Source organism: Brassica napus, chromosome A2, assembly GCF_020379485.1.
Source record: "Brassica napus cultivar Da-Ae chromosome A2, Da-Ae, whole genome shotgun sequence".
Taxonomy (NCBI): domain Eukaryota; kingdom Viridiplantae; phylum Streptophyta; class Magnoliopsida; order Brassicales; family Brassicaceae; genus Brassica; species Brassica napus.
Window position 1 is genome coordinate 10,589,753 of NC_063435.1, and position 25,753 is coordinate 10,615,505.

General features: G+C 33.0%; 2 protein-coding genes and 2 long non-coding RNA genes across 9 annotated transcripts; 2 read left to right on the forward strand and 2 right to left on the reverse strand.

Moving 5' to 3' along the window:
• Positions 1-1,220: 1,220 nt before the first annotated feature.
• On the reverse strand, positions 1,221-4,566 carry LOC106421216. Of its 6 annotated transcripts, none has more exons than XR_001284138.3 (6): positions 3,401-4,560; positions 3,243-3,301; positions 2,504-3,156; positions 2,027-2,177; positions 1,710-1,916; positions 1,221-1,599 (listed from the first exon to the last, which is right to left on the reverse strand). It is a non-coding gene; the product is annotated as an uncharacterized LOC106421216 (long non-coding RNA). The 6 variants fall into 6 exon arrangements; XR_002658351.2 differs by having other exon boundaries at positions 2,504-3,000; positions 3,076-3,156; positions 3,243-4,558; XR_002658352.2 differs by having other exon boundaries at positions 2,504-3,040; positions 3,131-3,156; positions 3,243-4,557.
• Positions 4,567-13,698: 9,132 nt separating this feature from the next.
• LOC106395273 (L-tryptophan--pyruvate aminotransferase 1) lies at positions 13,699-16,500 on the forward strand. Its single transcript, XM_013835777.3, has 5 exons — positions 13,699-13,886; positions 14,002-14,308; positions 15,290-15,579; positions 15,714-16,000; positions 16,104-16,500. Exons 1-5 carry the CDS (start codon positions 13,825-13,827, stop codon positions 16,301-16,303), a joined length of 1,146 nt encoding a protein of 381 aa, XP_013691231.1. The 5' UTR covers positions 13,699-13,824; the 3' UTR covers positions 16,304-16,500.
• LOC125587555 lies at positions 16,329-17,732 on the reverse strand. Its single transcript, XR_007323841.1, has 2 exons — positions 17,365-17,732; positions 16,329-17,276 (listed from the first exon to the last, which is right to left on the reverse strand). It is a non-coding gene; the product is annotated as an uncharacterized LOC125587555 (long non-coding RNA).
• A 2,448-nt stretch (positions 17,733-20,180) lies between these two features.
• LOC106395263 (anthranilate phosphoribosyltransferase-like) lies at positions 20,181-24,071 on the forward strand. The gene is made up of 10 exons (XM_013835771.3): positions 20,181-20,686; positions 21,341-21,826; positions 21,898-22,055; positions 22,152-22,235; positions 22,330-22,382; positions 22,477-22,558; positions 22,740-22,847; positions 22,982-23,105; positions 23,329-23,414; positions 23,493-24,071. Exons 1-10 carry the CDS (start codon positions 20,296-20,298, stop codon positions 23,712-23,714), a joined length of 1,794 nt encoding a protein of 597 aa, XP_013691225.2. The 5' UTR covers positions 20,181-20,295; the 3' UTR covers positions 23,715-24,071.
• The last annotated feature ends 1,682 nt before the right edge of the window (positions 24,072-25,753 follow it).

The following is a 25,753-nucleotide window of genomic DNA, read 5'->3' on the forward strand; positions in this document are numbered from 1 at the left end:
TTAAAACAGATTTTGAGGTACTTACGAGGAACTCTTGCACACAGTTTGGTGTTTAGTCGAGCAGCAAAAGCAAAACTTATATGATATAGACAGTAGCCACAACGTTGATGACGGAAGAAGTACAAGTCGACACATTTTCTATTTCTCCGATAGTTCCATCATGTGATATTCTCAAAAGTAAGACATTGTTGCACTATCCCCTTATGAAGCCTAGTTTATGACATAAACTGAGGTGGCTAAGCATGCCATATGGCTACAAAAACTTCTTGGAGAGATTACCAGTAGGACGTGTGAGAAAGTAACAATTCATATTGATAATAATTCTGCTATAGCCCTCACAAATAACCATGTATTTCACGGACAAAACAAACACATACATCGATGTTATCACTCATAAGAGAGAGTGTGGAGAATGATTTTTGATCATGGTTCAGCATATACCCGGGAGTGAACAGAGAGATGACATCTTGACAAATGCACTTGAGAGATTGAAGTTCAAAGAGATAAGAGGATTTGTCGGTATTGAAGACTTGTCAAAAATGGACTTCAAGTTTAAAGAAGAGAATGTTAAAAGTAAACTTGAAGTTAGCTTGGATTCAAAGCTAACCTAGTTATGAAAGAATTAAGAAATATACGTGTTTAGGAGATATCTAAATAAGTTAAACTTAATGAGATTAGGAGTTATCTATCTCTATATATAAGGAGATATCAAAGTTGTGACATAACTTATGAGTTGAGAAATTAAGGTTTGAGAGCTTTAGTTTTGAGTAATTTTCTAAAGCAATAAAGAAAGTTAGTCTTTGATCTTAAACCTTGTATTCTTTGAGTTCAATAACCACAGCCCAAAAAATATATATATATTTTTTAAAACATCCCAGTATATGGATAGAATTAGAATACGAAATATCATTAGTTATCGTTAAAACAATTACATCCAACATTTCAGTTTTGAATCTAATATGAAGGAAAAAGAAACATGAAAAAGTTTTATCACTGGTTTCCAAACATAGTGGAGCTTCAACTATTGGGGTCTTCCGACCGATCTCATGTTGCAATAAACTATACAAGCTCATCTCAAAAATAGTGGTAAAACGCCTCAAGCATCTATTGTAGATCCTAAAATCACTAAGAATTTGATAATGATCGGGAGTTTAATCAGGATAAGATAAACGATGTAGGCAACAATATCTTTAGAACACAACGATATAATCAGTTTCCGGTAGGTAAAAATGGACGTTATTGATGAATAAGATCGGATACAATGAGTAAAACAAGATCGAATGTTACAACGAGATCGCTTAAGAGAAAAAATCTAAAGATGGATGAATACAAGGTCGAAGTGTGGGTGTAGCTCTCTCTAGGATTTTCAACGTGTCTCTTCTTTATGCGTCGACTTCTTGTTATAGCATGCTGCCCTCATGATGTTCGCAACTGCTCCGCAATCTCAGCAGCCGTTCCGCGATCTCCGGGTCTTCGAAGTCTCCGTTTGGAGCTCGAGTGCTTGCAGTGGGCTTCAACTCTTCGCGGCCCATTCAGTTGATCGTGGCCCATTTACATATTGACCGAAATTGGGTCCAACATCTACTTCTATACCTTATCCTTCCAAACCAAATAGATTTTGTGAAAGGTCGACTATTAGTGGAAAATACAATCCTAGCATCAGAGATAGTTCATGGTTATCATCGGAATAAATGTCAAAGTAGAGTTACCATTAAAATAGACATTGTCAAAGCTTTTGATACAGTCAATTGGGACTTTATCTTCAATTGTCTCCGTGGGATTAATCTGCCTTCTTAATTCATCAAGTGGGTCCATTTTTGTATTACTTCGCCAAGTTTTATGATAAGATTAAGTGGAACAGTCCAAGGCTTCTCCAAAAGTACAAGAGGACTCAGGCAGAGAGACCTTTTTTTTTCCTTACATGTTTGTCATTGCAATGAATTGTCTATCACTACTCTTGGATAAAGCAGTTGAAGAAGGAAAATGTGGTTATCACTACGCTTGTAAAGAGACCACACTCACGTACCTTTGCTTTGCAGATAACTTGTTAGTATTTTATGATGGATCATTCCGTTCAGTTCAAAACGTCCTTGAGGTTCTGAATGACTTCAAACAGCTCTTTGTACCCTCAATCAGCATCTCTAAAACTTTCGTCTTCTCATGTGGGGTTCAACAACCTGAAACCAGGCAGATGAAACCCAATCATAATTAACACTAGAAACTCTCCATATTCGCTACTTAGGAGTTCCACTCTGTAAAAAGAAGCTAACCCTATCAAATTGTGAACCATTAATCCAGCAAGTTAAGATCAAGATCAATAGCTGGACAACAAAAACTCTTTCGTTTGCAGGATGTTTGATCTCATGAATTTCTAATTTCTGGTGTTCTATCTTTACTATCTCTATAAAATGCATCAAACTAATCCACTCTCTACGTGGTGCTTATATTTGGAAGGGTACATCAGAAGAAAGCAATATGGCAAAGCTCTACTGGGAAAAAACACCTTAGCGAAGTCAGAAGGAAGTCTTGGGATCAGAGAGTTGGTATCTTGGAATAAATCTTGCTCAATCAAGTTGATATGGATTCTTTTTTCCAAAGCATGCTCTATTTGGATTGCTTGGTTCATCAAAAACATCCTCTCATGTAACATAAGCAACATGTGGATCATTAAGAAAAAACAAACTCACTCCTCATCGACTAAAAATATCTTACGAGATTATGCTTACAACTGGATAAAAACAATACCTCGAAATGGAAGGAACACTAGGTTCTGGTCAGACCGCTGGAGTCCGTCTGAGAACTTGAAATTCTATTCTATTTTGACCTCCCTGCATCTTAAAGCCTTGGTATTCGACAGAAAATGACCCTCCATGATCTATATCAACGAGGAAGCTGGCTACTCCCTCATCCATGGTCTGAACTCTGAAACACAACTATCTCTTCACGTCTACCTCTCCACCATCATTCTTATTTTGGAGAAATACATCTTCGAATGGTCACCTTTAGGAACTCATAAATCGTTGTACTCAACTGGGATGATCTACAATGCAATCAAAATCCATCAACTTCCAATACCTTGGCATAAGGGGGTTTGGTTATCCAGAGGGATTCCACGGTGTAATTTTCTCACTTGGCAAACAGTTCTGAATAGTTGTCCTACAAAGGATCAAATGTTAAGTTGGGCTCTCCAAACAGATCCATTATGTATCCTATACAACAGTGAAAGAGAATCAAGAACTCACCTCTACTTTGAATGCCCATTCTCTTAGAACTTATGGTAAGATTTGACGAGAAAAAAAAACTGGACACCAACAAGGAATTGGGCTTATGGACCAGTTTGCATGCCAAATGTAAACATCATAAACTTCTAACTCAGGTAGCATGGCAAGCGACGATCTACCTTCTTTGGTTTGAGCGAAATAGTAGGCTTCACCGCCAAAAATTCCGCACCACCTCTTCCATCTCGAAGCAAGCAGATGTTCTCATCATAAATCATATCTCCAGCTTTTGCTCTGCAACCCATCTCTCTCTTCGGTCTCCAAGATGATTCAAATTTGGCTCGATGACTAAGCATGATCTCCTTCCTTTCGCAATCACTGACTCAGGGTCAATCACCTTTTCAGTTTCTCTATATGTAATTGTGTTTATTTGTAGTTCAAATGGGGCCAGACCCGTCCTAATGTTTAATTATCAACTTGATGTAATGGGACAAGCCCAAAAAACAACTGCCTTCTAGATTATTTTGTGTATGCAAAGTCTTTTCTCAAAAGAAAAATGTTTTTACGGTGAATCATGTAAACTAGGAAGAATATGTTGAGAATGTTGTGTGTTGTTATTCATCAGAGTAACGCTTACATATATACGTGATACAAGAGAATCTAAACATACTAGATCTCCTTCTACCCATATCTTCTCGATACTTATCTCGTATCTATAATGGCTTATACCCCAAGTAACGCTATCTACCAACACATAACCGATACCATGTTAAGTTTCTTGGGCTTCCAACTTAAAACCAATTGGCGATGAGTGGATTGACCCTAACTCTTTATATAGTAGTAGATTAATTCATATATTTCTGATGTGAGATGTTTCTCATCAATACCCTCCCTCACGCTCAGACATCTAGGTCTGAAGCGTGGACAATGTGGGAATAACATCCACAGAGGACCCAACATCGGTATAGTAGTAGTTGTAGTAAATTATGTCAAAGGATCTTATCGCTCTGAGACCATGTAAACTAGGAAGAATATGTTGAGAATGTTGTGTGTTGTTATTCATCAGAGTAACGCTTATATATATACGTGATACAAGAGAATCTAAACATACTAGATCTCGTCCTACCCATATCTTCTCGATACTTATCTCGTATCTACAATGGCTTATACCCCAAATACCGCTATCTACCAACACATAACTGATACCACATTAAACCGAACCATAACCTGCTCTAACAAATCATCTAAACACTATGTGCTGAGGATAAATCAAAGTACTATGATGTGCAAGAAGCCAAGAAGTAAAATGACGTTTGAAAATTTAACAATTGGACCCAAAAATGACGTTGAAATCTTAAGCATAAATCTCAGCTTATAGATGTCGAGGTTATGTACAAATGGAGCGTAACCACAGGCCCACATGTCAGTTGCTCATCCAACCTTCAACATTTAGAAAAATATGAAATACCATGCATCGGTTACTCTAGATAGCTGACATCTAACATTTACGTTTCGATAACTAATATGAGGTTTTAAATATGAAAGTAGCTTTTACAAGGGAATATATCGAGGTTATGGACAAATGTAGCAGTTCTACAATTCAAAAACGCTCAAAACCACATGTCAATGTGTCATTATATAGAAAAATATGAAATATTATGCATGCATCGGTTACGTATAGGTAAATGACAGTACTGTGGTCTACAAGAACTCAAGAAGCATGAGAGTAATGTGGTTCGCAAGAGGCCAAGAAGTAAAATGGCGTTAGAAATTTGAAAGCATTAACTGCCCTTGAACTTTCTTCTTTGGTGTTCATTCAATGTATACGAAAGAATAAACCAACGAAATTAAAGAGAGAATCCTACAAGATTTTGCCACGCCCACTCGCAATAAATGAAGCTGATTTTGAAATAAAAATTCCGAGTATAAAAATAAAATCGGAAAGTTTTATAGTTTGTTGCGATATGAAAATTTTATACTATTTTAGTGAAGCACTAAACGTTACAACTTTTAAAAAGGACCTAAAAATTATCATGATTTATTAAAAAAAAAAACTTTTATTATTTTATTGATATTTTTACGGATTGAATAAAAACACTTTTAATCTTTCCCAATTTGACTATAACTGTAATGTGAATGTACTATAATCAATGTAAATTAATACAATTCCGTAAATTAATAAACCCAAATAATGTAAATGTGGTATAATCAGTGTAAATTAACAAAAATAAAATAATAAAATTGTGGGTTATGAACTAATCCATTGAAAGAATTAGTAAAGTTGAATAAGATAATATTAAGATATCAGTTTTATAAAACTTCTATAAAATTTATATTTATTCATATTTTCAGACCATCCAGAAATATTTCCTGTATCCAAAAGAATAATTGAATTGTGTCATCAGAGTAGTCACAAATCTTTTTTTCTCTCACTTGGATAGCTCATCAGACAAGTAAAATAATCTTTTCTATTTTTGATCGTCGAGATTACTAATTATATTTTCAAATTCATGCATTTTTCATAAGCATTTTTGTTTTTGTTTTCTGTAACATCTTTTAAAGTAAGAATTTAGAAAAAACTATGTACTTTCATAAAATAATTATTTTAATATATATATATATATTTTTTTTATTAGTTCATAGATATTTTACCATAAATTTAAAACCATCAACGTCTATTATTTATTAAAAAAACACTAGATTTGGATCCACATGTTTATGTAAGTTTTGTTTTCACTTTTATTATAAATTTAAACTAATATAACATATAATTGATTTTGTTATAAAAATATTGATATTATATATAATGTAGTTCAAGTGATACTATATATCTTTAAAATACTTTTTATATTTTTATTCTTTTATTTTACATAATATAAGTTTTAGGCGGAAAGTCAAACTCTTTCTTCCACAAATTTATTTCATTTTCCATTTTAAAATTTTCATAAAATCTGAGTAAATATTCTTAGATGCCATCTATATATATATATTATTCGATATGTAATCAAAATATAGGAAATTTATATTAAAAACTAAAATAACAAATACACCAATAATAAATAAATTTTCTATAATAATAAAATTCGAATACATAAACAAATTAGAAAATTTTAAAATTTAGATTCTAATGCTAGGTGAGTTTCAAAAAAAAATTGTCTAAAGTTTTTATAAGAGAAATACCCAAAGATAGCAATAAAAACGTTTTGGTCACAAATATAGACTCTAAGAATCAAAATGACCAAAATGTTTCATACTTTCATTAAAGAGATAAATATACATTTATACTCTAGGTTAACTAATCTAAACCTTAGGGTTTAGAGTTAACGGGTAGAAATTTGTGATTGAGGTTTAGTACTTTCATTAATGAGATAAATATGCATATCTTCAATCATGTTTCGAGATTTTAATCAATTGCCTAAGAAGATGGTTCTCTTTGTTGGTAGTTTTTTTACTAGATTACAATATATCCTCGAAGTGTGTCCATTTTTATATTTGGAAGTTATCAATAGCATTTTTTGAAAATTTTTATCATGAATATATTTGTGTAAAATAATCACAGAAGTTTTGAAAAAAAATTACTAACCAAAAAATATTTGTTTTCTTTTGGGATTGGTTAAAAGAAAATCAAACATTTTTTTTTAGAAAATAAAATGATACAAAAGATTTGATACAAAGTTATAAACTATTTAAATTATCAGTAAAATTATTGGGTTTTGTAATGCAATATAATATTTTGAAATTCTAAGAACTTAAGATAACCACAAATAAAATTTTCATCAGACGCTCACAAGAAAAAAAAAGGATTCAGTAATCTTTTAGCAAGACTTTGTTAGTATAATAATTGCTCAATACAGTTTTTAATTGTTTTTAGTATATGTACATATTTTGGTGTATTAAATAATTTATTTTTCATAATTTCTATAATAATTTGTATTTTTAATTTTGGACCCTTGAAAATATATAATTATATATATATACACATTACACAGAGTTATTAATCATAATGGTCTCATGTGTTGGTTTTACAATTGATAATTAACTATGGTATTTGTTTATGATAAAAATATGTTGTCAACAACATAATTCAAATTTTATTATGATTCATACTACATATTTGTGATAATCTTTTACAAAACAAAATAAGACGGTTATGTTCGAGCACACTGTATTATTTTATCTAGATTTGTATTGATTGTACGATAGACTAAAGCGATAACACATTACTAGAGTTTAACCCGCACATCTTGCGGATATATTTTTATTTTATAAATATTTAATTTTGATATTATTATATAAATTTAAATATACAATTTATATCTTTAGTGTTATATATTTTATAACTCTTTAATTTTATTTTTTAGGTTTCTTATTACTTTATTAATATAGGAGTTTGTTTTATTCATTTTACTCTTTTTATTACGTTTTTTGAGTTTTCATGATTTGAAATAATCAAATAAAAACTATTCTTCAACATATGATTTTTGAAAATATGTAGCTGTAGAAATAAAGTTTTAACATATATTAATAACTTCATTTGTATAAAAAAATATGACATGATTAACAAATTTAAACCCGTTTTAGTGGTAGATGATAATTTCTTTTAATGAAAGCATTATATTACTTAATTACGAAACTAATTAATGCAATATTTAATAAAATTATTTAAAAATTTAATAGGATTTTGTTAGATTTTTCTCAATAGATTTTGTTATAACTGAAAATAAAATTCAAATCTTTAGTTAAAATTAATTTATTATTAATATTCATATTAATTATCATGTCATATTATGTGATTAATGAAATGGTTCTAGTAGACTTCTAAATAGTAGATAAAAATGGTACTTCTCTTTTAATAGAGAAGATTGGAAAACTATTTACATCATTGAATCTCCTCAAAATCGATTGAGAACATTGGCCAACCTATTGGTTAAGAAATCATTTTTACCCAGTATTGCAAAAATTATCTTTGTATATGGGAATGCAATCTTACACTTTATTGTTCACATTAGTGTTTCTAGCTCAGCATAAAACAGTGAGAGATTACTTAGTATATTTTTCACCTCATCCAGACATCTTATCCTTCTTGACTGCTATACCATCCTAGCCCAAAAACCACTGTATGCTTTCCGAAAGTACACTCTTGAATAAATAATCCATATATGAAAAAATTAATGACATATAAAACACATATGTATTTTGCATCTAGCCATTAATTCATCCTCTCGACGCTCTCTTCTTCAACTTACAACCACAGATCTCTGTTTCTCCGGTGACCGGCGCGTGGCGGCTCCGTTAGCGCCACCGCCGGTCCCGTTAGTTTCCTCTTCTTTGTTTTGTGTAGATCCCTTATTTAATTTGTCTTAGGTTTCGTATCTGGTTAAGCGGAGGGTGTTGTTTCGTCGAGCTCGTGTCGGGTCACGGTCTCTGTGGAGGTCGTGTGGCTAGTTGGTCATGCCAGCTGCCGGTGAAGCTTGGTGGTTCCGTTTCGAGTCGTCTCTCGGGTCCCTGCCTTTTGTGGGTTGAAGTAACGATTGGTCCTTAACGTTTTGTTTTTGTGACAATGTTGGGTTTGTTTGATGGTATTGGTCTTTACGGCTGTTGTCGTATGTTTAGCATGGGCTTGTTTATGGTGGGATAAGCTTGGTTTTCGATGTCTCTATTCTTGGGGTTAACAATTGACTTAGCAGATTGGGTTTCAACTGGTGGTGGGTACAATGAGTGCTTCTCTTCGTTTCTTTTTCCGTGGGTGAGTGACTCCGGAGAGTTTCGATGGGCAAGGCTTCCGTTTCGTGTGGTTTTAGCAGGTCTTCTATTCAGGGGTAAGTGGGCGCTTGTGAGTGCGTCGCATCCGTATACGATGGTGGTGTGGACCGAGTAACGGTCCTTCTTGTCGGGTTATGAAGTCTTGAGGTTCTTGGACGTTATCGGTTGGCGGGCGTGTGCAGCAACGATAGGTTGTGGTGTATTGGGTTCTAGAGGTGGAGGTTATCGGGTGGCAAGCTTTGATGTGCAGCGATAATTCCCGGTCATTGGCATCCTTATGTTTTGAAATCTGCTGAGTTGTTTTGCTTAATATCCTAGTGTAGTTATTAATGGATTTCCTTTGCTTAGTTGTGGATTGAGTTCTTATGGCTTGTGTTTGTAAGTCGTCCCTGTGTGGGTTCTAGCTGCCGCCTCCTGTGGGCTCTTGTGTCTGAAGAATGTTCGATTTTCCGTCAGTTTTTGTATTTTAATTAGTATTTTTCTATGGAATATGAATTTAAATTTGGGGAAAAAAAAAGCACACACATATGTTAGATGAAACTGGTAAAAGAGTCAATGTTTGGAGTGCCAATGAAAATTAAAAAAAAATACATTGTTTAGTAATTCTCCGTCCATTCCACAATCATCGTATTGTATATCACAATTTTTTTCTTTCAGAATTAAGGTACCAATAAACATGTCAAATAATTTACCAAACAAAATGGGGTCATTTGAATTTCCATAAGAAAGCATGTAAAATTATTACCTCCTGGGCCATATATTGATTAGTTACACATTAAAAGGAAATTATTTTCGGTACGATATCCTGACTTAACCGTATTTTTATAGATTTTTTAATTATGTAGTATTAGAGAGTAAGAATACTATTATGTTTATATTATTGTGTTGTTATTTGGTGGATTACATGAAGTTGTATATAGCCATGATATCTTGTTATGTTTTTGGGTTTCCAACTTAAACCCAAGTGGTCATAAGCGGATTGACTGAAGTTGATTATATATTAGTGTTGGTCTCTGTAAACTTTCGGGGTGGGATTTAAAAACATCCTCTCGAGGTGTGGTTTATATTTGATTTGTGTCCCATTTTAGGACTGATAATAAACCTTTTTGGCCACCATGCTTGAATCAACAAATGAGGCTCTGATACCATGTTAAATTTGAGCTTATCATGGATTTTTACTTAAAACCAATTGACTATAAGAAGAATGATCCAAGCCATATCTGTTTAAAATTTCGATATGGGATCTCAACACGTCCCCTTGATATGATGGTTTTATCGGCTCATCTCAAACTGAATCTCACTTTAATACCGATAATAAACCCTTTCGTGCCACTAAATTTGGGTCAGAAATGAGTTTCTGATATCATGTACGATTAGGTAGTAAGAGTATTATTGTGTTGTAACATTGTGTTTCTATCTGATGAATTTGTACATATATGCACAAGACTTAAACACATTTCTAATAGAATTAGAACTTATCTTTTTTTTTTTGGCATCAAATTAGAACTTATCTAATTATGATATATATCTAGATCAACTTACCTTTATCGGAATAAAATTCATACGATACTTTCGGGTTTGGGCTTGAAAGACTCTACGGGCTTAACTTTATATTCTTAACGGTTTACAATAGTTGATTCGAAAGATACACATCTTCCTTCCCATGTTATCTTCAATAAATTACCTTCCGTAAGTGTGTGATGATAAATTGTATCTAATTGACACATTTAAGCTAAGTATAACATATTCTGACACAATAATTGCATTAACCAACTGAGAATTTCATGTTCTTGTTGCTAGATCAATTAGTCGACTAACCTGACAAAAGTATAATAATGATAGAATTTACATATTGATGATCTCGGGTGAAAGATTGAAATTCCTACATCATTCCATACTGAGATGGAAGATTATGTTTCTATCATTCTGATTAATTTTTTTGTTTACAAGAGATCGAAATAATAAGTACAATATAATCGGTCAGGAAATCCAATTTTAAAGTCTTTATCTTGGAAATCTTGATGATACATAGTTTGTTTCATCATTTAACATCCACAATCGTTTACCAACACAACCAAAAAAATCATCCAGCAAAGTTTATTTCATCTTTTCATTTATATTTTCACAATTTGTTACAAGATATTAGATGTATATTTTTATTGTTTTCACTAAAACTAAATGTGCTCATGCACATATGTTAATATTTACAAAATAATTAAAATTTAATTATTTAATATTTTGTTTCCACTTGTTGATAAATTTTAAATCATTTTATAATCTACATGTATGAAAAGTAAATATAATATTTTATTTAAATAAAATTATGTTGTTATCTTAATTAAATATGTAATTTCGATTATAACAATATATATCAGTTTAATTCTCTGTTATATTATGATATTCTATTTTTCAATTGAATCATAATTTATTTTAGATTTAAATATATATAAATAAAATTCTTTTAAATATATTTAGTTTGATTCATCCTATTCGCTTGTAAATTTATTTTAAATATATTCAAATAAGATTATTTTCTAATAAATATTAATAAATTATTAATCTTTTGCTTATAAAATATAAGATGGTTTATAATATATATATATATATATATTAAATATAGTTTTTAAATTGTATTGCTAGCTTAATTTGACATATAATTTAAGTTACAATAATCCAGACCAATTTATTTGATTATTTTAAAACATATTAGTTTGAACAACTCTTCTAAATTGAACTAACTGTTATCCTTGTTCCATTTTTGTTCTAGTTTGGCTAAAATTTGAATTATTTCATCCTTTTCATTTAGTTTGGTTACTCATCTTACATATGTAAATATTTGTTTATAAAATTCTATATAATTTGATATAAGTTTTCAAAAGCTAATATTAGAAGAAAAAAATAATTAAAAATATTTTTCCCCACATTAATTTAAATAATTAGTCAATTTTATTTTTTTAAATAGTAAATATTTTTTCTATAAAAATATTTACTGAATAAAGATCTTTTTTTTTGACAGCACTAAATAAAGATCTCATACTTATTAAAAATAAATAATATATATTTGTTTAGCATATTTTATTATATACATATTTTTAAAAAATATATATATATTTTTAAATTAATTAGTTGTTAAACTTAATCTTATTAATCCAGTATACATATATTACTAAGTTTTGAAAACAATAACGTAATAATGGTTTATAAAAAATCCCAAGTAACCATTGAAATATATATAGATATTTTCCTTTTTTATTTAAGAAAAAAATTATTAATAAAAATTTAAAATATAAATTTTGATAATGAAAATACATAATAATATTAATTAATTAAAGTTATCGACATAATTAATCATCAAGATAATTAACGTGAGCTTGACATATAAGAAACTAACTTCTCAAAATATTTATTTTCCACTTTAAAATTAAATAACTGGTAACTTTTATTTTGAAAATAGTAAATATTTTTAGTCTGTAAAAATATTTTGTAAATAAAGATTATACTTATTAAAAATAAATAATAGATAAAATATTTTTTAGTACAATTTTTATTTGCATTTTCTGTTTTTAAAGGACATATTTTTTAAAAAAAATAATCATTTGTTAAACTTAATCTTATTAATCCAGTATACATATATTACTGACTGTTGAAAAGAAAAACGTAATAATGGTTCATACAAAACATCCCAATAGAAAACATCCCAAATAACCTTGGAAAGATATATAGCTATTTTTATTTTTGTTATTTAAAAAATTATTATTAATAAGAAACTAAAATAGAAATTTTGATAATGGCAATTACATAAAATATTAATTCATTAAGGTTGTTAACGTAATTAACCATCATAAAAAATAATGTGAACGTAACACGTAGGTAATTGATTTCTCAAATAATATCATAGAGATATACATAATTTTATTTTACTCTTTGTGTTTGCTTATGATAACTATTTATATTATCAAATTTATATTTAACATAGCACTCATAAAATAATAATTTTTAGTTTATTTCACAAAAATAGCACTCAATGAAAAAAATGACTAAAATAAGTTTTGTTATAGGGTAAAAATACAGTTTTACCCTATGGTAAACTATTCTAGACTTAGGGTTTAGAGTTAAAGAATGAAATTTTGAGATAGGATTTCAATTTTTTTTTTAAAATCAAAATTTTAAAATAAAAATGGGTTATTTTGGTCATTGTCTTTTTCAATGGCTATTTTTGTGACAAAAATTAACAAAAGGCTATTCGAGAGAATTGCGCTTATTATTATCATTAAAATATTATTAAATGTATGTTTTTATTATTATTAAATTTTGTTTACAATCAAAACTAATCTAAAATTTAGTTTGTAATTATACTTTGTGATAATTATAAATTTTGAAATAAATAATTCAAAAATATATTTTAAAAAGATTCTAAAGATATTTGTAGATTTTGTTAGGCATTTCTTTAAGATATTTATTAGTATTTCAAATAAAAATAAAGATATTAAAAGATACTATAATTAAGTTATGTAAAATTTAATAAATTTTTTAAGGATGGTCCAAATAAAAAAATCACACATGAAAAGAGTGATGACTTCTATTTTAATAGTATAAATATTAATTAAATTGATTTTCCAATAAGTGTCATATTATTGACTCTAGAAAGTAAATAATTTTTAATAAAGATATTTCCCATTTAAAACCAGAATACATCACCCTTTCTTTTCTTTTTTAAAGAAAAAAAAAGGTTAACAATAAAATAAGAAATCGCTTTCCTCCTATAAATACACTCAGCCCTACACTATTCCCTAATCATTACACACTAACAAAACATAAGAGCAAAACCAAGAAGAAGAAGACGATGGTGAAAGTGGAGAACACGAAGAGCATCGCCATGTCTGACTCCATCATCAACCTTGATCAGTACGTCTTTCTTTTTAATTAATATCACAAATTTCCCTAACCGCATTGCATAACCCTCGGCTCCAAAAAAGAAAATCAGTTTCTCATGTTTTAAAAAAAATAAAAATTGTTGCAGTGGAGATCCAACGGCGTACGAAGAATACTGGAGGAAGATTGGTGACAGATGTACGGTGACGATACGTGGTTGTGATCTAATGAGTTATTTCAGCGACGTGAACAACCTGTGTTGGTTCCTTGAACCGGAACTAGCCGAAGCGATCAAAGAGTTGCACGGTGCCGTCGGAAACGCAGCAACCGAGGATCGTTACATCGTGGTCGGGACCGGTTCGACGCAGCTTTGTCAAGCAGCCGTCCACGCATTATCTTTGCTTGCTGGTGGGACCGAACCTGTCAGTGTCGTCGCCGCGGCTCCTTATTACTCCGTAAGCCCCCACCACTAAACTAAACTCTCATCTTCGTTCTCCTCGTATCTTTTTCCCTTTTTAATTTATTTTAAATCATTCCTTTTTGCGTTGACATATATTTTAAAACTAATAAAACCGATTAACAACTAATAAACCGATTTTTTAGCTACAAAACCACTACTCTGAATCTGTGATGGATTATTTTTAATTCGAGTAGGGTTTTGGATCAAGTCCAGATCTATATTGGGTGCTTTGTTTAATAAAATTAAGTTTATTAAGAAAAATAAACATTTGTACCTGCTGGATATTAGATAGAAGTAGTTTCTTAAAACCTCTAGATAAATAAACTAAATCTAAACGTAAATACAAAATATATTAACTGATTTTGACTGTTTTTTCTGGTGTTGATTTGGGTTTATCTATTTAAAACTGCCTAGCCAAATGTAAACCCGACAAAGAAACCATTGTTTTATTTATTTTTACTTGTTTAGGATGTCATATAGTATTGCATAAATGACATTTTAGAAAAAAAAACTATAGACGCATAATATAATAAAAATTTGAAGAAGATTCATTAGCTACGTCTTATTCTTGTTTTTTATTCTAATTTTATATAAAATCCTAAGTCGTTTATAATTTTTTTTAATCAAAAAGTCGTTTTTAATAAAAAAAGTTGATTTGATGTGAAGATTTAGGTGGTCTTGTTTACAATATCAAAGATTTACAATATCACAAAGATTGGAGATCTAAAAGACACAGTGACAGACATGTTTATCGAACACAACACCTCACATCCACCATTCTTTTTTATTTAACAATTTACAAAAATATTTTTCCTTCTTACATACTGCATGTTTATGGATTCATGTGCAAAGACATCAGTAACATGCTCATGTCCCCACTTTTTTCTTTCGCTTTTACCAAAAACCGTTCTTCTTCTCTTAAATAATTTCATTCTTTGGAATATAAAAAATGTTTACAACTTTATTTTTTAAACAGACGTATGTGGAGGAGACAACATATGTTCGGTCGGGTATGTACAAGTGGGAAGGAGACGCGTGGCGTTTCGACAAGAAGGGTCCGTTCATCGAGCTGGTGACGTCACCCAATAACCCAGACGGCACTATCAGAGAGACTGTGGTGAACCGTCCAGACGACGAAGAAGCTAAAGTGATCCATGACTTTGCTTATTACTGGCCCCACTACACTCCCATCACTCACTGTCAAGACCATGACATCATGCTCTTCACTTTCTCCAAGATCACAGGCCACGCTGGGTCCCGCATCGGGTCAGATATTGGGTTATGCATTAGTTTCCTTCTTTCACAATAACATGCATTGGACTAAAACGCATGTTTGCTGAATTTAAACCTAATTAATCATTGAAACTAATTAATGGGTTTGGTTTGTTTGGATGGTGAAGGTGGGCACTGGTGAAGGACAAGGAGGTGGCAAAGAAGATGGTTGAGTATATCATAGTGAACTCTATTGGTGTGTCTAAGGAGTCTCAGGTACGAAGCGCCAAGATTCTCAAAGTTCTCAAGGAGACTTGTACGAGCGAAACGGAGAATTTCTTCGAGTATGGTCGTGAGATGATGAAGAACAGGTGGGAGAGGCTTCGTGAAGTGGTGAAGGAAAGTGATTTCACTCTTCCTAAGTACCCCGAAGGCTATTGCAACTTTTTTGGCAAGACACTCGAATCTTACCCTGGTAACTAATACTAGACGACACATGTTTTATGTTATTGTAACTTTTGGATTTTTGTGAATTGAATAAGACGTAACCGTTGGTGTTTTTCATGTGCTAACACAAGCGTTTGCGTGGCTGGGGACGAAGGAAGAGACGGATCTGGTTAACGATTTGAGGAGACAGAAGGTTATGAGCAGGGCAGGAGAACGTTGTGGTTCTGACAAGAAGCATGTCCGAGTCAGTATGCTGAGTCGTGAAGATGTTTTCAATGTGTTTCTCGAGAGACTCGCCAACATGAAGCTCATTAAAAGCATTGACCTTTAAAATAATAAGCGCATATAAAAGTTTAATGGTTAAAGGTTTATAAAAAGCCTTTATAATTAAGTACTCTTTAGTATGTCTAGCTTACCCTAGACATCTACATATATGTAGAAACAATAAAGGTTCTCTCTCGGTGTCTGTCTAAATATATGTGGGCTTTTTTATATGTGAAATATATAAATGCTTTCAGTTTATCTAAATATTTGAATTGCATACTACTGAAAGTTTTATAAGGTTAAGAGATTGATTATTGCCACAGAGGGAAAAGAGGAGACAATAAAAAAAACTGAAAGTATAAGGCATGGAAAATCAAAGTATACGAAATTTTAATGATCTATAAGAAATTTACTTGTCAGTTATCACAGAACAAATATTGTATCATGTTTTGTTTCTCATCCAAACAAAACTTGAGTTCACCCCCTATGGAGAACTCTCAAATTTACCTCTATAAATTAACACCAATCAAACTGCTATGTAGGATTAAGATAAAAAAGAATATTAAAATTTAGAAAAAAAAAAAGAAAATAGCTTAAACAAAAATAAAAGAACGTCGCCGTCTCTGTTAACGATGGCTTCCTTCATCGCCGTCTCTGTTAACCACAGAGAAGATGGAAGCTGTGTTTATCAAGTTGAGTCTCCAATTCTATGCTTTCAAATCGAATTTTGATTTTTTCTCCAATCCAAATCAAGCCATGTACGTCCGGTTGTACAAACATACCATGACTTACGTACTTCAAATCAAGCCATGTACGTCCGGATATCGGATTAGTGTCAAAGGGGTTTGTCAAAGAGAGAACTCCAACCACATAAGCTGTTCGCCACACTACTCTGAAGAGGTTGATGTTGAATTTTCCAAGGAATGGCATGTTTACTGAATATTCAGATGTGATGAACTTGTTGTCAGGCCAGTTTGTACTCCCACAAAGCTTGCTCTTTTCATAGCTTTGTTCTCTGCTGGGCTTGATCTCAATGTGTCCTGCAAAAAGTATCAAATTTTCACCAGTTATTGACAATGACAATCAATTCTCATGTGTTTAACTTAAATCCAACATACGTGTACGTACCAATTGTATCCACCGGCTGAGAAAGGATGTGACTCGTACTTGTCACCGTTGTCTTTGACCAGTTTGGACATAGTGTCAAATGACTCGAACTTCACACAGTACGTAACTGGAGGACGAGTTCTCGTCTCTTCCCTTATTGTTGCCGAGAGCTCTTGTGATTCCTAGCAGGAACAGAGACAGAGCTCCTAATGTTACAAGGAAGTATTCCCACGTCCAACAATCCTTCTTCTATTACTGCTTCTGTCTCCATTAGGTTTTGAAAGTTGTAGTAAGGTTTTGCAAATCTTACTACTACCACAATGAAAACAAGACAGAAGAAGCAGTAGACAAATATTGTTCCATAGTTTGTAGTTTTTTTCTTTTCTTCGGTAAACTTTTTTTTTTTTCAAGTGTACCTGTAACGGTTTCTGAGTTGTGTATTTTATGAACAATTCTGTTAAGAGGTTCATATTCAAAGCTAACAAGACACAATAGTAAAACTTGATTGATGATTAACTTGCCTGAATCTCATTGAGAACTGTGGCTATTACTTGAATGACAAGAAACCATTATTCTTTGTTGGAAAGAGACAAACTTGATTTACATAAAAATGACAAACTTGAGGCTGTTACTTGAATGCTGACATTATTCTGTGTTGGAAAGAGACAAACCATTATTCTTATGTAAATCAAGTAAATCAACACCTAGAACTAGAATCAAGAAGGATCTGAATGATCCCTAAGGCCGCCATATACGGATAGTTTGATAACGGTTAGAAAGTTGGGGATCTGGCTAAAAAGCTCACTCACTTTAGAGTTGTTCAAGCGTGGTAGTGAAAAGCGACATCAAAAGATTCAAAACATATATCCTCATGGAGACACTTTATATTTGTAACGTGTTTAGTTTATTTTGTTTGGAGATATAAGAATACAGCAGTTTACGAAGTGTCGGGACATTGTGTGTGCTTTGCTAAAGGTTCAGCAGACACATTAAACAGGAACAGTTTCTTGACCACTTAAATGACTATTCTCCATTGTAACTATATAGCAAAACATAAATTACAGAACAATTAGACCTTATTTTAATGGAGGTTCTAACCAATTGATATTCTTAACTTGAAAGAGGATAAAGAGAGTAGATCAATGTACCGATGCAAAACCTAGCTCGAACCGGTAAGTCAAGCTAATAATTATTTTGGAGCAGTTTCCTGTTATCAAATTTCAATGGAATTCTCAAAACCTAATTGATGAAACAAAGAACACGTATGTTTCTTTAGTTTACGGAGACGTCGACTTTTTTTTTTTAAAGCTATTTTCCTTTTTTTTCTAAGTTTTAATATTTCTTTTTATCCTAATCCTACATAACAGTTTGATTTGATTGGTGTTAATTATAGAGGTGAATTTGAGAGTTCACCATAGAGGGTGAACCCAAATTTTGTTCGATTGTTAAATACTAGATGACCTGACAAAAAAGAAAACTATATAAGAATATTAAAAAAGGTATTTGAGAATACCTTAATTAAGATATTAACATACACATGTTTATCATAGTATCATCACTCTTTCTCTTCTCTGTGCCTTGATACCCTAGAGGTGGAGCTGAGCCAACAAACCAAATGAACTAGACGATCTGGCGCAGGTTTGGTCGACATTTAAGTTTTGTTCTTCAATTACTAATGACAAAACTACAGGCCCAATAAGCTGCCTTAACGTGGGTTCAAAGAAAATCATCAAAGAGTTTTTCGTCTAGAGTTTGTCCGCAAAATCGCAGCCCATAGACTCGCCTATAAAATAGAACCGGAGTAGATAAGCCTCGTGTTCCATCATCTCGCAGGCAGAGCTCAATTTATTTGATAGTTAAATAAATTATTCCAGATGACTATATACATCATTTGGAGGGAGCTCAATGGGGCGAAGGCACCAGAAACCTTGGTCAACAGCTGCTCAGGGTCAACAGCTGCTCAGTTAACGCGATACATAGATAAAACTATGTGCAATCGCATTTCTTCACTCAAGTATAGAGATGATCACAAGTTTGAAGGGCTTATGCGACAGTGGTTTGAAGTGGCACGTTAGTATTTTTCGCCTCCATTACAACATTTTACACTAGTTTCCTTTTGAACTTTAGCTTACATATTCATTAGCTAGTCTATTCTTTTGTAAATGCATATCCTTTTGATCAGTAAATTCAAAATTTAGAAAAAACTATTTTTGTTGCAAAATAAATAAGTGATGTTTTAGTTATCTTAGATAAAAGTTTTCTGATAAAAATAAAGATAAAAGTTTAATATTGCTTGAGATTCGTGATCAGTTACATAATATTAGATTTTTTATTGATTGAACTAGTTTTATTAATGATATTTTTATGTAACCAAAATAATTTATATAAAATTTTGCATCTTCTTAATCTATTGCATTAATTTCAAAACATCAATTAAAATGAAAAGTATTCTAAAGTGAAAATGAATAAAGAGTGATATTACATGCAGTTTTTGGAGCATGGATGAACAATGGAAATACAGCCGGCCAAATTTGTTCACAGAAATTAGTATGAATAAAGAGAAAAACCCCAGAAGCAACAAACACTACCCTGGATGTTCTGTTTTTAATCAAAATCGAGAATCGATTGCTGCTGTCTTGGGGATATTCAGCTTGAATCTCTGCTTGCTCTATGTTGTACCTACCAAACTCAAACTCTCTACCTACCAAGTTCATTAACATTGAGACCTTCCGTTAAGTTTACAATGTAATAAAAATGTGCCTAATAAAATGTGCCTAATAAAATAATAATTTATCTTATTATTACCAACTTTGGTCTGATTAAAAGTTATGTAATAAAAAAGTAGATAAAGTACTAATGAAAAAAGTAGAGAAAGTACTGTTAAGTTTTAACGGTTTGGTTCATACCGTCATCGTCATCTGAGAAACTCCCACACCGAGACAATCCAATCCGATGAAAGCTCTCCTCAACCCCGAACCTTCCTTCTCCATCTCGTCGCTTCAGATCAAGAGGTCTACCTACTCCGACGCCCTGCCTCCCTCATGCCTCCGGTTCCCTTTAACCAATTTCAACGGCCGTTCGTGGCGGCGGAAGCTGCTCCGCCCTCACGGTGGTGGTTTGAAGATGAAGGCAGTGTTGGACTCTGCAATGATGGAGCAGTTTGGGCTCAAGGAGTCTGATATCAAGAATCCAGCTCTCTCTTCCACTTACCGTAGATCGGAGATTCCCAAAGCTAACCCTACCGTTCTTGACGCTCAAGCTAGGGTTTGCACCGGACCTACTCAGACAAGACCTCTCAGTGAAGAACAGGCTTTCAAGGTGTTTGATACTATACTCAGATCAGGTAAAGCATCAGTGGATTCATGTTTGACTAAATCGTTATCAAGAAAGCTTAGGCCTTTATAATAAAGTTTCAAACTTTATGTCTTCAGCTTGTTTGGTTTCATGTTCTTATGGAAAGACCTTAGTCTGTTTTGGTTAAGCTTCTTGGTTTGTGTTATGAACAAACGCAAATTAACTTTAGAAGAGAGCAAAAACAAAAAACAAGACTAATTGAGGAAAATATGTGTTTATTGATTATGTGAATGAATAGATCCGTATTTCTACTAACCTCAAAACTCTATATTCTTTATCCTAATAAATGTTTTTTTTCATAATCCTAAAATACATACATACATGTGGTTCTTTACTAGTACACTGAGATTTGTCATTTCCAGAATCAACAATCTGTTTAGTGATTGGACTCTGTATAGTTCTTCAGTGGATATCAAATGTATTTGGCAACATGGAACCAAATTTCGGTTGATTTTTTTTTATAGTCGTATTTGTCAGATAATATTTTCTAATGGGTTTGATTGTTTCTCAAGAGCTTGTTTTGTTTTTTTTGATGCGATGTATCATATCAATTTTTATGTTATTGTTTTTGATAAACAATATTGAATAAAAGAATTTTTAGACGAAAAAAAAAGACTCTTTACTAGTTCTCACTATGATGCAGCTAGAGGGGAACTAAAAGGAGAAGAACCTGTGTCAAAGGCCCAGCTTGGTGCATTCTTTGCTGGGATGACAATCCGTGCAAACGCATTTCCTGAGGAGACTCAATGGAGCGAAGGCGAAAAGCGAGCAATGGATGTGTTCTGGCCACTTCTTGTTCGGGCGCTACCTCCTGATGTGCTCTTCATTGCAGACCCTGAAGGATCCCTTTTGGGAACTGGCAACTCTGTTGGGCCAAGTTTTGTCGGCAATGAAGCTAAGGAGATGAGGTTGGTTGGTGCGTTGAGAGAGGTTTTGGCTGGAGGTCATCTTGGGTATGAAGAGGTCAAGGGTGTTTTAAGAGACGTTCTGCCGCTTGGAAGTGAAGATGAGGGGTTAGCCTCTGGAGTGAGCGAGTCGTTGCTTTCGGCGTTTTTGATCGGTCAGCGTATGAATAGAGAGACGGATCGTGAGCTTAAAGCTTACTGCCTTGCGTTTGATGACGAGCTTGGTAAGAAACCAGACTATTCAAATGAAAGTTATGACATGAGTTTTAACGCATGTTTTAACTAAACTTTTCAGGGGGTGCTCCTGTTGCTGATGTAAAGTCGTTAACTCATTATGGGGAGCCTTATGATGGAAACACTCGGTTCTTTCGGAGCACGCTGTTTGTGGCTACTGTTAGAGCTTGCTATGGTGAATCGTCACTGCTCCATGGCGTTGAATGGATGCCTCCAAAAGTAATTATAACGAATATGAATCTCTTTCAGTATATGATATTATGATGATGCTTTTAGATTGTTATTTTGGTTAACTCTTTAGTGTTTTTGGTCCAGGGGGGTGTGACTGAGGAGCAAATGCTGAAGTTTATGGGAGCAAATACAAGCTTGTCTGTTCACCAGGCAAAAGAACTCATCGAGGTGCCTACAATAGTTTTAACTAATGTCCCACATGGGCACTCTCTATGGTTTACTTGTTCTATGTGACCCTGTTTTTTTTTTTGTTTTTTAATAGGATGAGAAGGCTGGATTTGCATATCTGAGTCTACGGGAAGCTCGACCATCTTTGTATGATATATTTTGCTTGATCCATTCCTTTGGTTAAGCTTTAGATATGGGGGCTATTGCTAATGTGTACTACCTTTTTCTTTGATGTTTGCAGATATTCGCTAATGGGAATGAGGGAGCATATAAAGAAGCGTCCTCCTCTGGCAACAACGGAGAAAGTTCAGCAGTTTGTGAGGGTAAGGGGATCTTTCAGAGGTCACCACGTTAACATATTAATGGCTTCAGATGTTAGTAATAGCTCATAAGTCATGATGACCAAGACCAAATCTTGAGGAAGATATAATACCATAGGGCTTGAGAGAAGCTGTTTGTATACACTACTATTCAGACGTTTCATGGACTGTCTTTTAAGTGCAGGCTACAGGGAAGGAATCAATCGTGGCGGGGTTTTACCACGAAGGCTACGAAGAGCCTCTCCTAATGCTTATGAGAAGAAGAGGTGTCCATTCTGGTTTGGTGGTTAAGGTGATGAATTACAAGCTACTGCACATTTGAATAGTATTAGAATCTGACATATGTTGCTAGTTTCTATTTGAGGTTTTGAACTAAGTGTAAAGTTTTTGGGAGGAATAAATAATAGTTGTCTTTGGTAAATGCAGGGAGAAGAAGGGGCACTCTCAATGACAACAAGGGTGCGAGCAGCAACTGCTTCAAAAGGGTTTCCAGTTAACTACTGTTCTGGTTTCCGTTCTCTGAGTTCAGAAACCGCTCTAGAAGCTGACGGTAAGAACAACTAATTAAAACAACATTCCTAGTCTCATTGCAGAATCTATTGCTTGATATGTTGTATGAACCAATGGGGCTCCATAGTTGTCATGGTGTCTTAGATATAAGTTTTTGAGCGAATTGGCCATTCTAGATTGCTATGTAAACTAATCCAGAGCTGTCACTTGTTTAGATTGTTGGTCAATGCAACTTATGACTTAATTAACTTCTGTAACTGTAGGGGTGTCACGTCAGAGTTTCAACCTTGAGGTGGATGCAAGAAACTATGGGTTTGAGCCAACAGAGACTCCAAGAACTGATCGTTCGGTTAGACCTCTTAAAACATATTTATTTCACACTTGGTTGGGGACAATGGTTACTCAAAAAAAGGAATAAACTTGATAGGTGTCCAAGAACATAGAGCTGGGTTTGGCAGCACTTCGTGGTGAGAAAGGAGCTGCTTATGATAGAATCGTGCTAAATGCTGGGATTGTAGATCATTTGTTGGGAGGTGAAGGTGCAGAGGATGTGATTGTGGCTATGGAGAGAGCAAAGGAAGCTATTGACAGTGGGAAGGCTCTAAAGAAGCTTTTGAATTACATTGAGATCTCACGCAAGATGAAATAGTTCCAACAACAGTCTGGAGTCTTGACATACACGGAATAGAGAAATGGATACACCTTTCCCTTGAATCTTTTCTTTTTGTGGACAAACTAAACTCTCTAAAGTCTGGAGTGTTGCAAACTGAGTGTTGTTTTCTTACAGAGTGGACACATAAGATAAAAATGCTTGTGGGGGCTTTTCTGTGGATAGTTGGTGAATGCTATGTACAGAATCTGGAGGAGAAATGTTTATTTCTCATGTGTGTGTGTTTTTAGTGATTCACAATAATTCAGCTCATATAGGTGTGCCAGCAGAACATATAGCAAGATGAGCTTCCCTGTATCAGTTCCAAGAAAATAATCATTTTTTTTTTGTGTTTCATTGGTCTTTGAAATTGCTTTGTGGGTGGGATTTTGATCCTTTGCTGTTTAGCTATTAAAATACTATAACTATTGTTCCTTACTCTGTAAAAACTAAAAAACCCCTTCTTATTCTCTTTAAAATACTTTGTATTTATTGGATAACCCACACAAAATAATCTCAAGTTTATATAAACTTTTTCATTGAATCCATAAAATGACGACATTAATTTCAATTAAAAAAAGCTTAGCCGAAAGTATATATATTTGATATATGAAACGGAAGAAGTATATTCTTCTTTATGGTGAAACACGAAATTGAGTAATTATCTAGATATTAAGTGGAGAAGCTTCTCAATATATTTTTTTTCTTATTTTTACCATATTAAAAATGTTATGAACATGGACGTGATAGTGATTCATGTTTATTTTCATTCACATTATGAGGATAAACGAAGAGTTATCTAATCGTTGATAAAATAAAGTTTCTAGATGGAAAATATTCCACCTTTATATATAATATTAAACTAAAAATGATATCACATTCTCCACGACTCTTTGCCTCTCTTTTTTCTTGTTGGTATTTTCTCTTCAAAGCTTCTTCAAGTAGATAAACTTAAAAAGCCCTAAAACCTAATCTTCTTATATATTTTTTTTGTTTTGGTGTGAGCTAATCTTCTTATTGTTCCTCCTTTTGCTTAGAAAACTCAAGAACCTCAGTTATCATTTTCCCTCGAAGAGTGAATTTAATTTTTCGTTTAAAGTAATTAACAAACCAGTTTAGGTCAAAGGGTTTATTTTCCTTGTTGTTTTTGTTTATTCAGTTTTCTTCGCCAATGGATTCTTCGGGAAAGACACTTAAAGTGAAGACTCCGATCAATAAGAAGCTAGAGAAAGAAGGAGAAGAAGAGGATGGATTCACCACTCCAAAGGGGACACAATTTAAAATTCCACCGCTGCTTCAGTGTCCTCCGGCTCCTGTGCGCGGCGGAATCCAACAAACGACGACCCCACGGAGGCTTACCTCCGTCAACGTTCAAGATTTGAACTCTTTCTTCGCAAGAACACATACATAAGTCGCATAAGATCCTCACTAATACATATTTAGCTTTTTAATACGTTCGTTAATGCCTTGCATGGAATTTATCCAATTTTTTAGTTACGATTTTATCTTGATTTTTTTTTTGTATATTTTTAGTAAAATAAAAGATGATGAAGCAACTGAAATTCATACAGTTTCTGTGAACTCCTTCTACGTTATGAGTCTTTAGATCCGTATTCTTATCGGTGCCTGGAAATTTTATATTCTAACGACTTGAACATGTAATTTTGAGGCGTATTAAGTGAATGGAAAATCTGATTGTATGTTGCATAACTATTTGTCACATTTTATTAGAAATTTGATTGCTTACAGGAACATGTTCAACTTAAGACTATTCAGTCTGCCACATGCTTAAACTTTGGATTTACATCCAAAATCAACAATTATTTGGTCAAATAGATTTTTTTTAAAATGTAACTCCGATTCAACTTTTCTTTAAACCTCGAATTTTCTGAGTAAAAATATTCAAACTAGGAAAGTTGACCCACACGGCATAACTACAACTACTTGAAGTCTAAGTAGAAGTCTACATCATGGTTGGTAATGTCCAACTAAATTGAATAGTCGGTTTCGAGCTGAATAGAATCCTATGCATTACAGTC

What these genes read in the sequence shown, in the direction of transcription:
- LOC106395273 (XM_013835777.3), top strand. Translation starts at nt 13,825, where the DNA reads ATGGTGAAAGTGGAGAACACGAAGAGCATCGCCATGTCTGACTCCATC. An exon ending in TCCATCATCAACCTTGATCA is followed by an intron (nt 13,887 to 14,001) that starts GTACGTCTTTCT and finishes AAATTGTTGCAG; the next exon opens with TGGAGATCCAACGGCGTACG. An exon ending in GACACTCGAATCTTACCCTG is followed by an intron (nt 16,001 to 16,103) that starts GTAACTAATACT and finishes TGCTAACACAAG; the next exon opens with CGTTTGCGTGGCTGGGGACG.
- LOC106395263 (XM_013835771.3), top strand. Translation starts at nt 20,296, where the DNA reads ATGAAAGCTCTCCTCAACCCCGAACCTTCCTTCTCCATCTCGTCGCTT. An exon ending in AGGCAAAAGAACTCATCGAG is followed by an intron (nt 22,236 to 22,329) that starts GTGCCTACAATA and finishes GTTTTTTAATAG; the next exon opens with GATGAGAAGGCTGGATTTGC. An exon ending in CTCCAAGAACTGATCGTTCG is followed by an intron (nt 23,415 to 23,492) that starts GTTAGACCTCTT and finishes TAAACTTGATAG; the next exon opens with GTGTCCAAGAACATAGAGCT.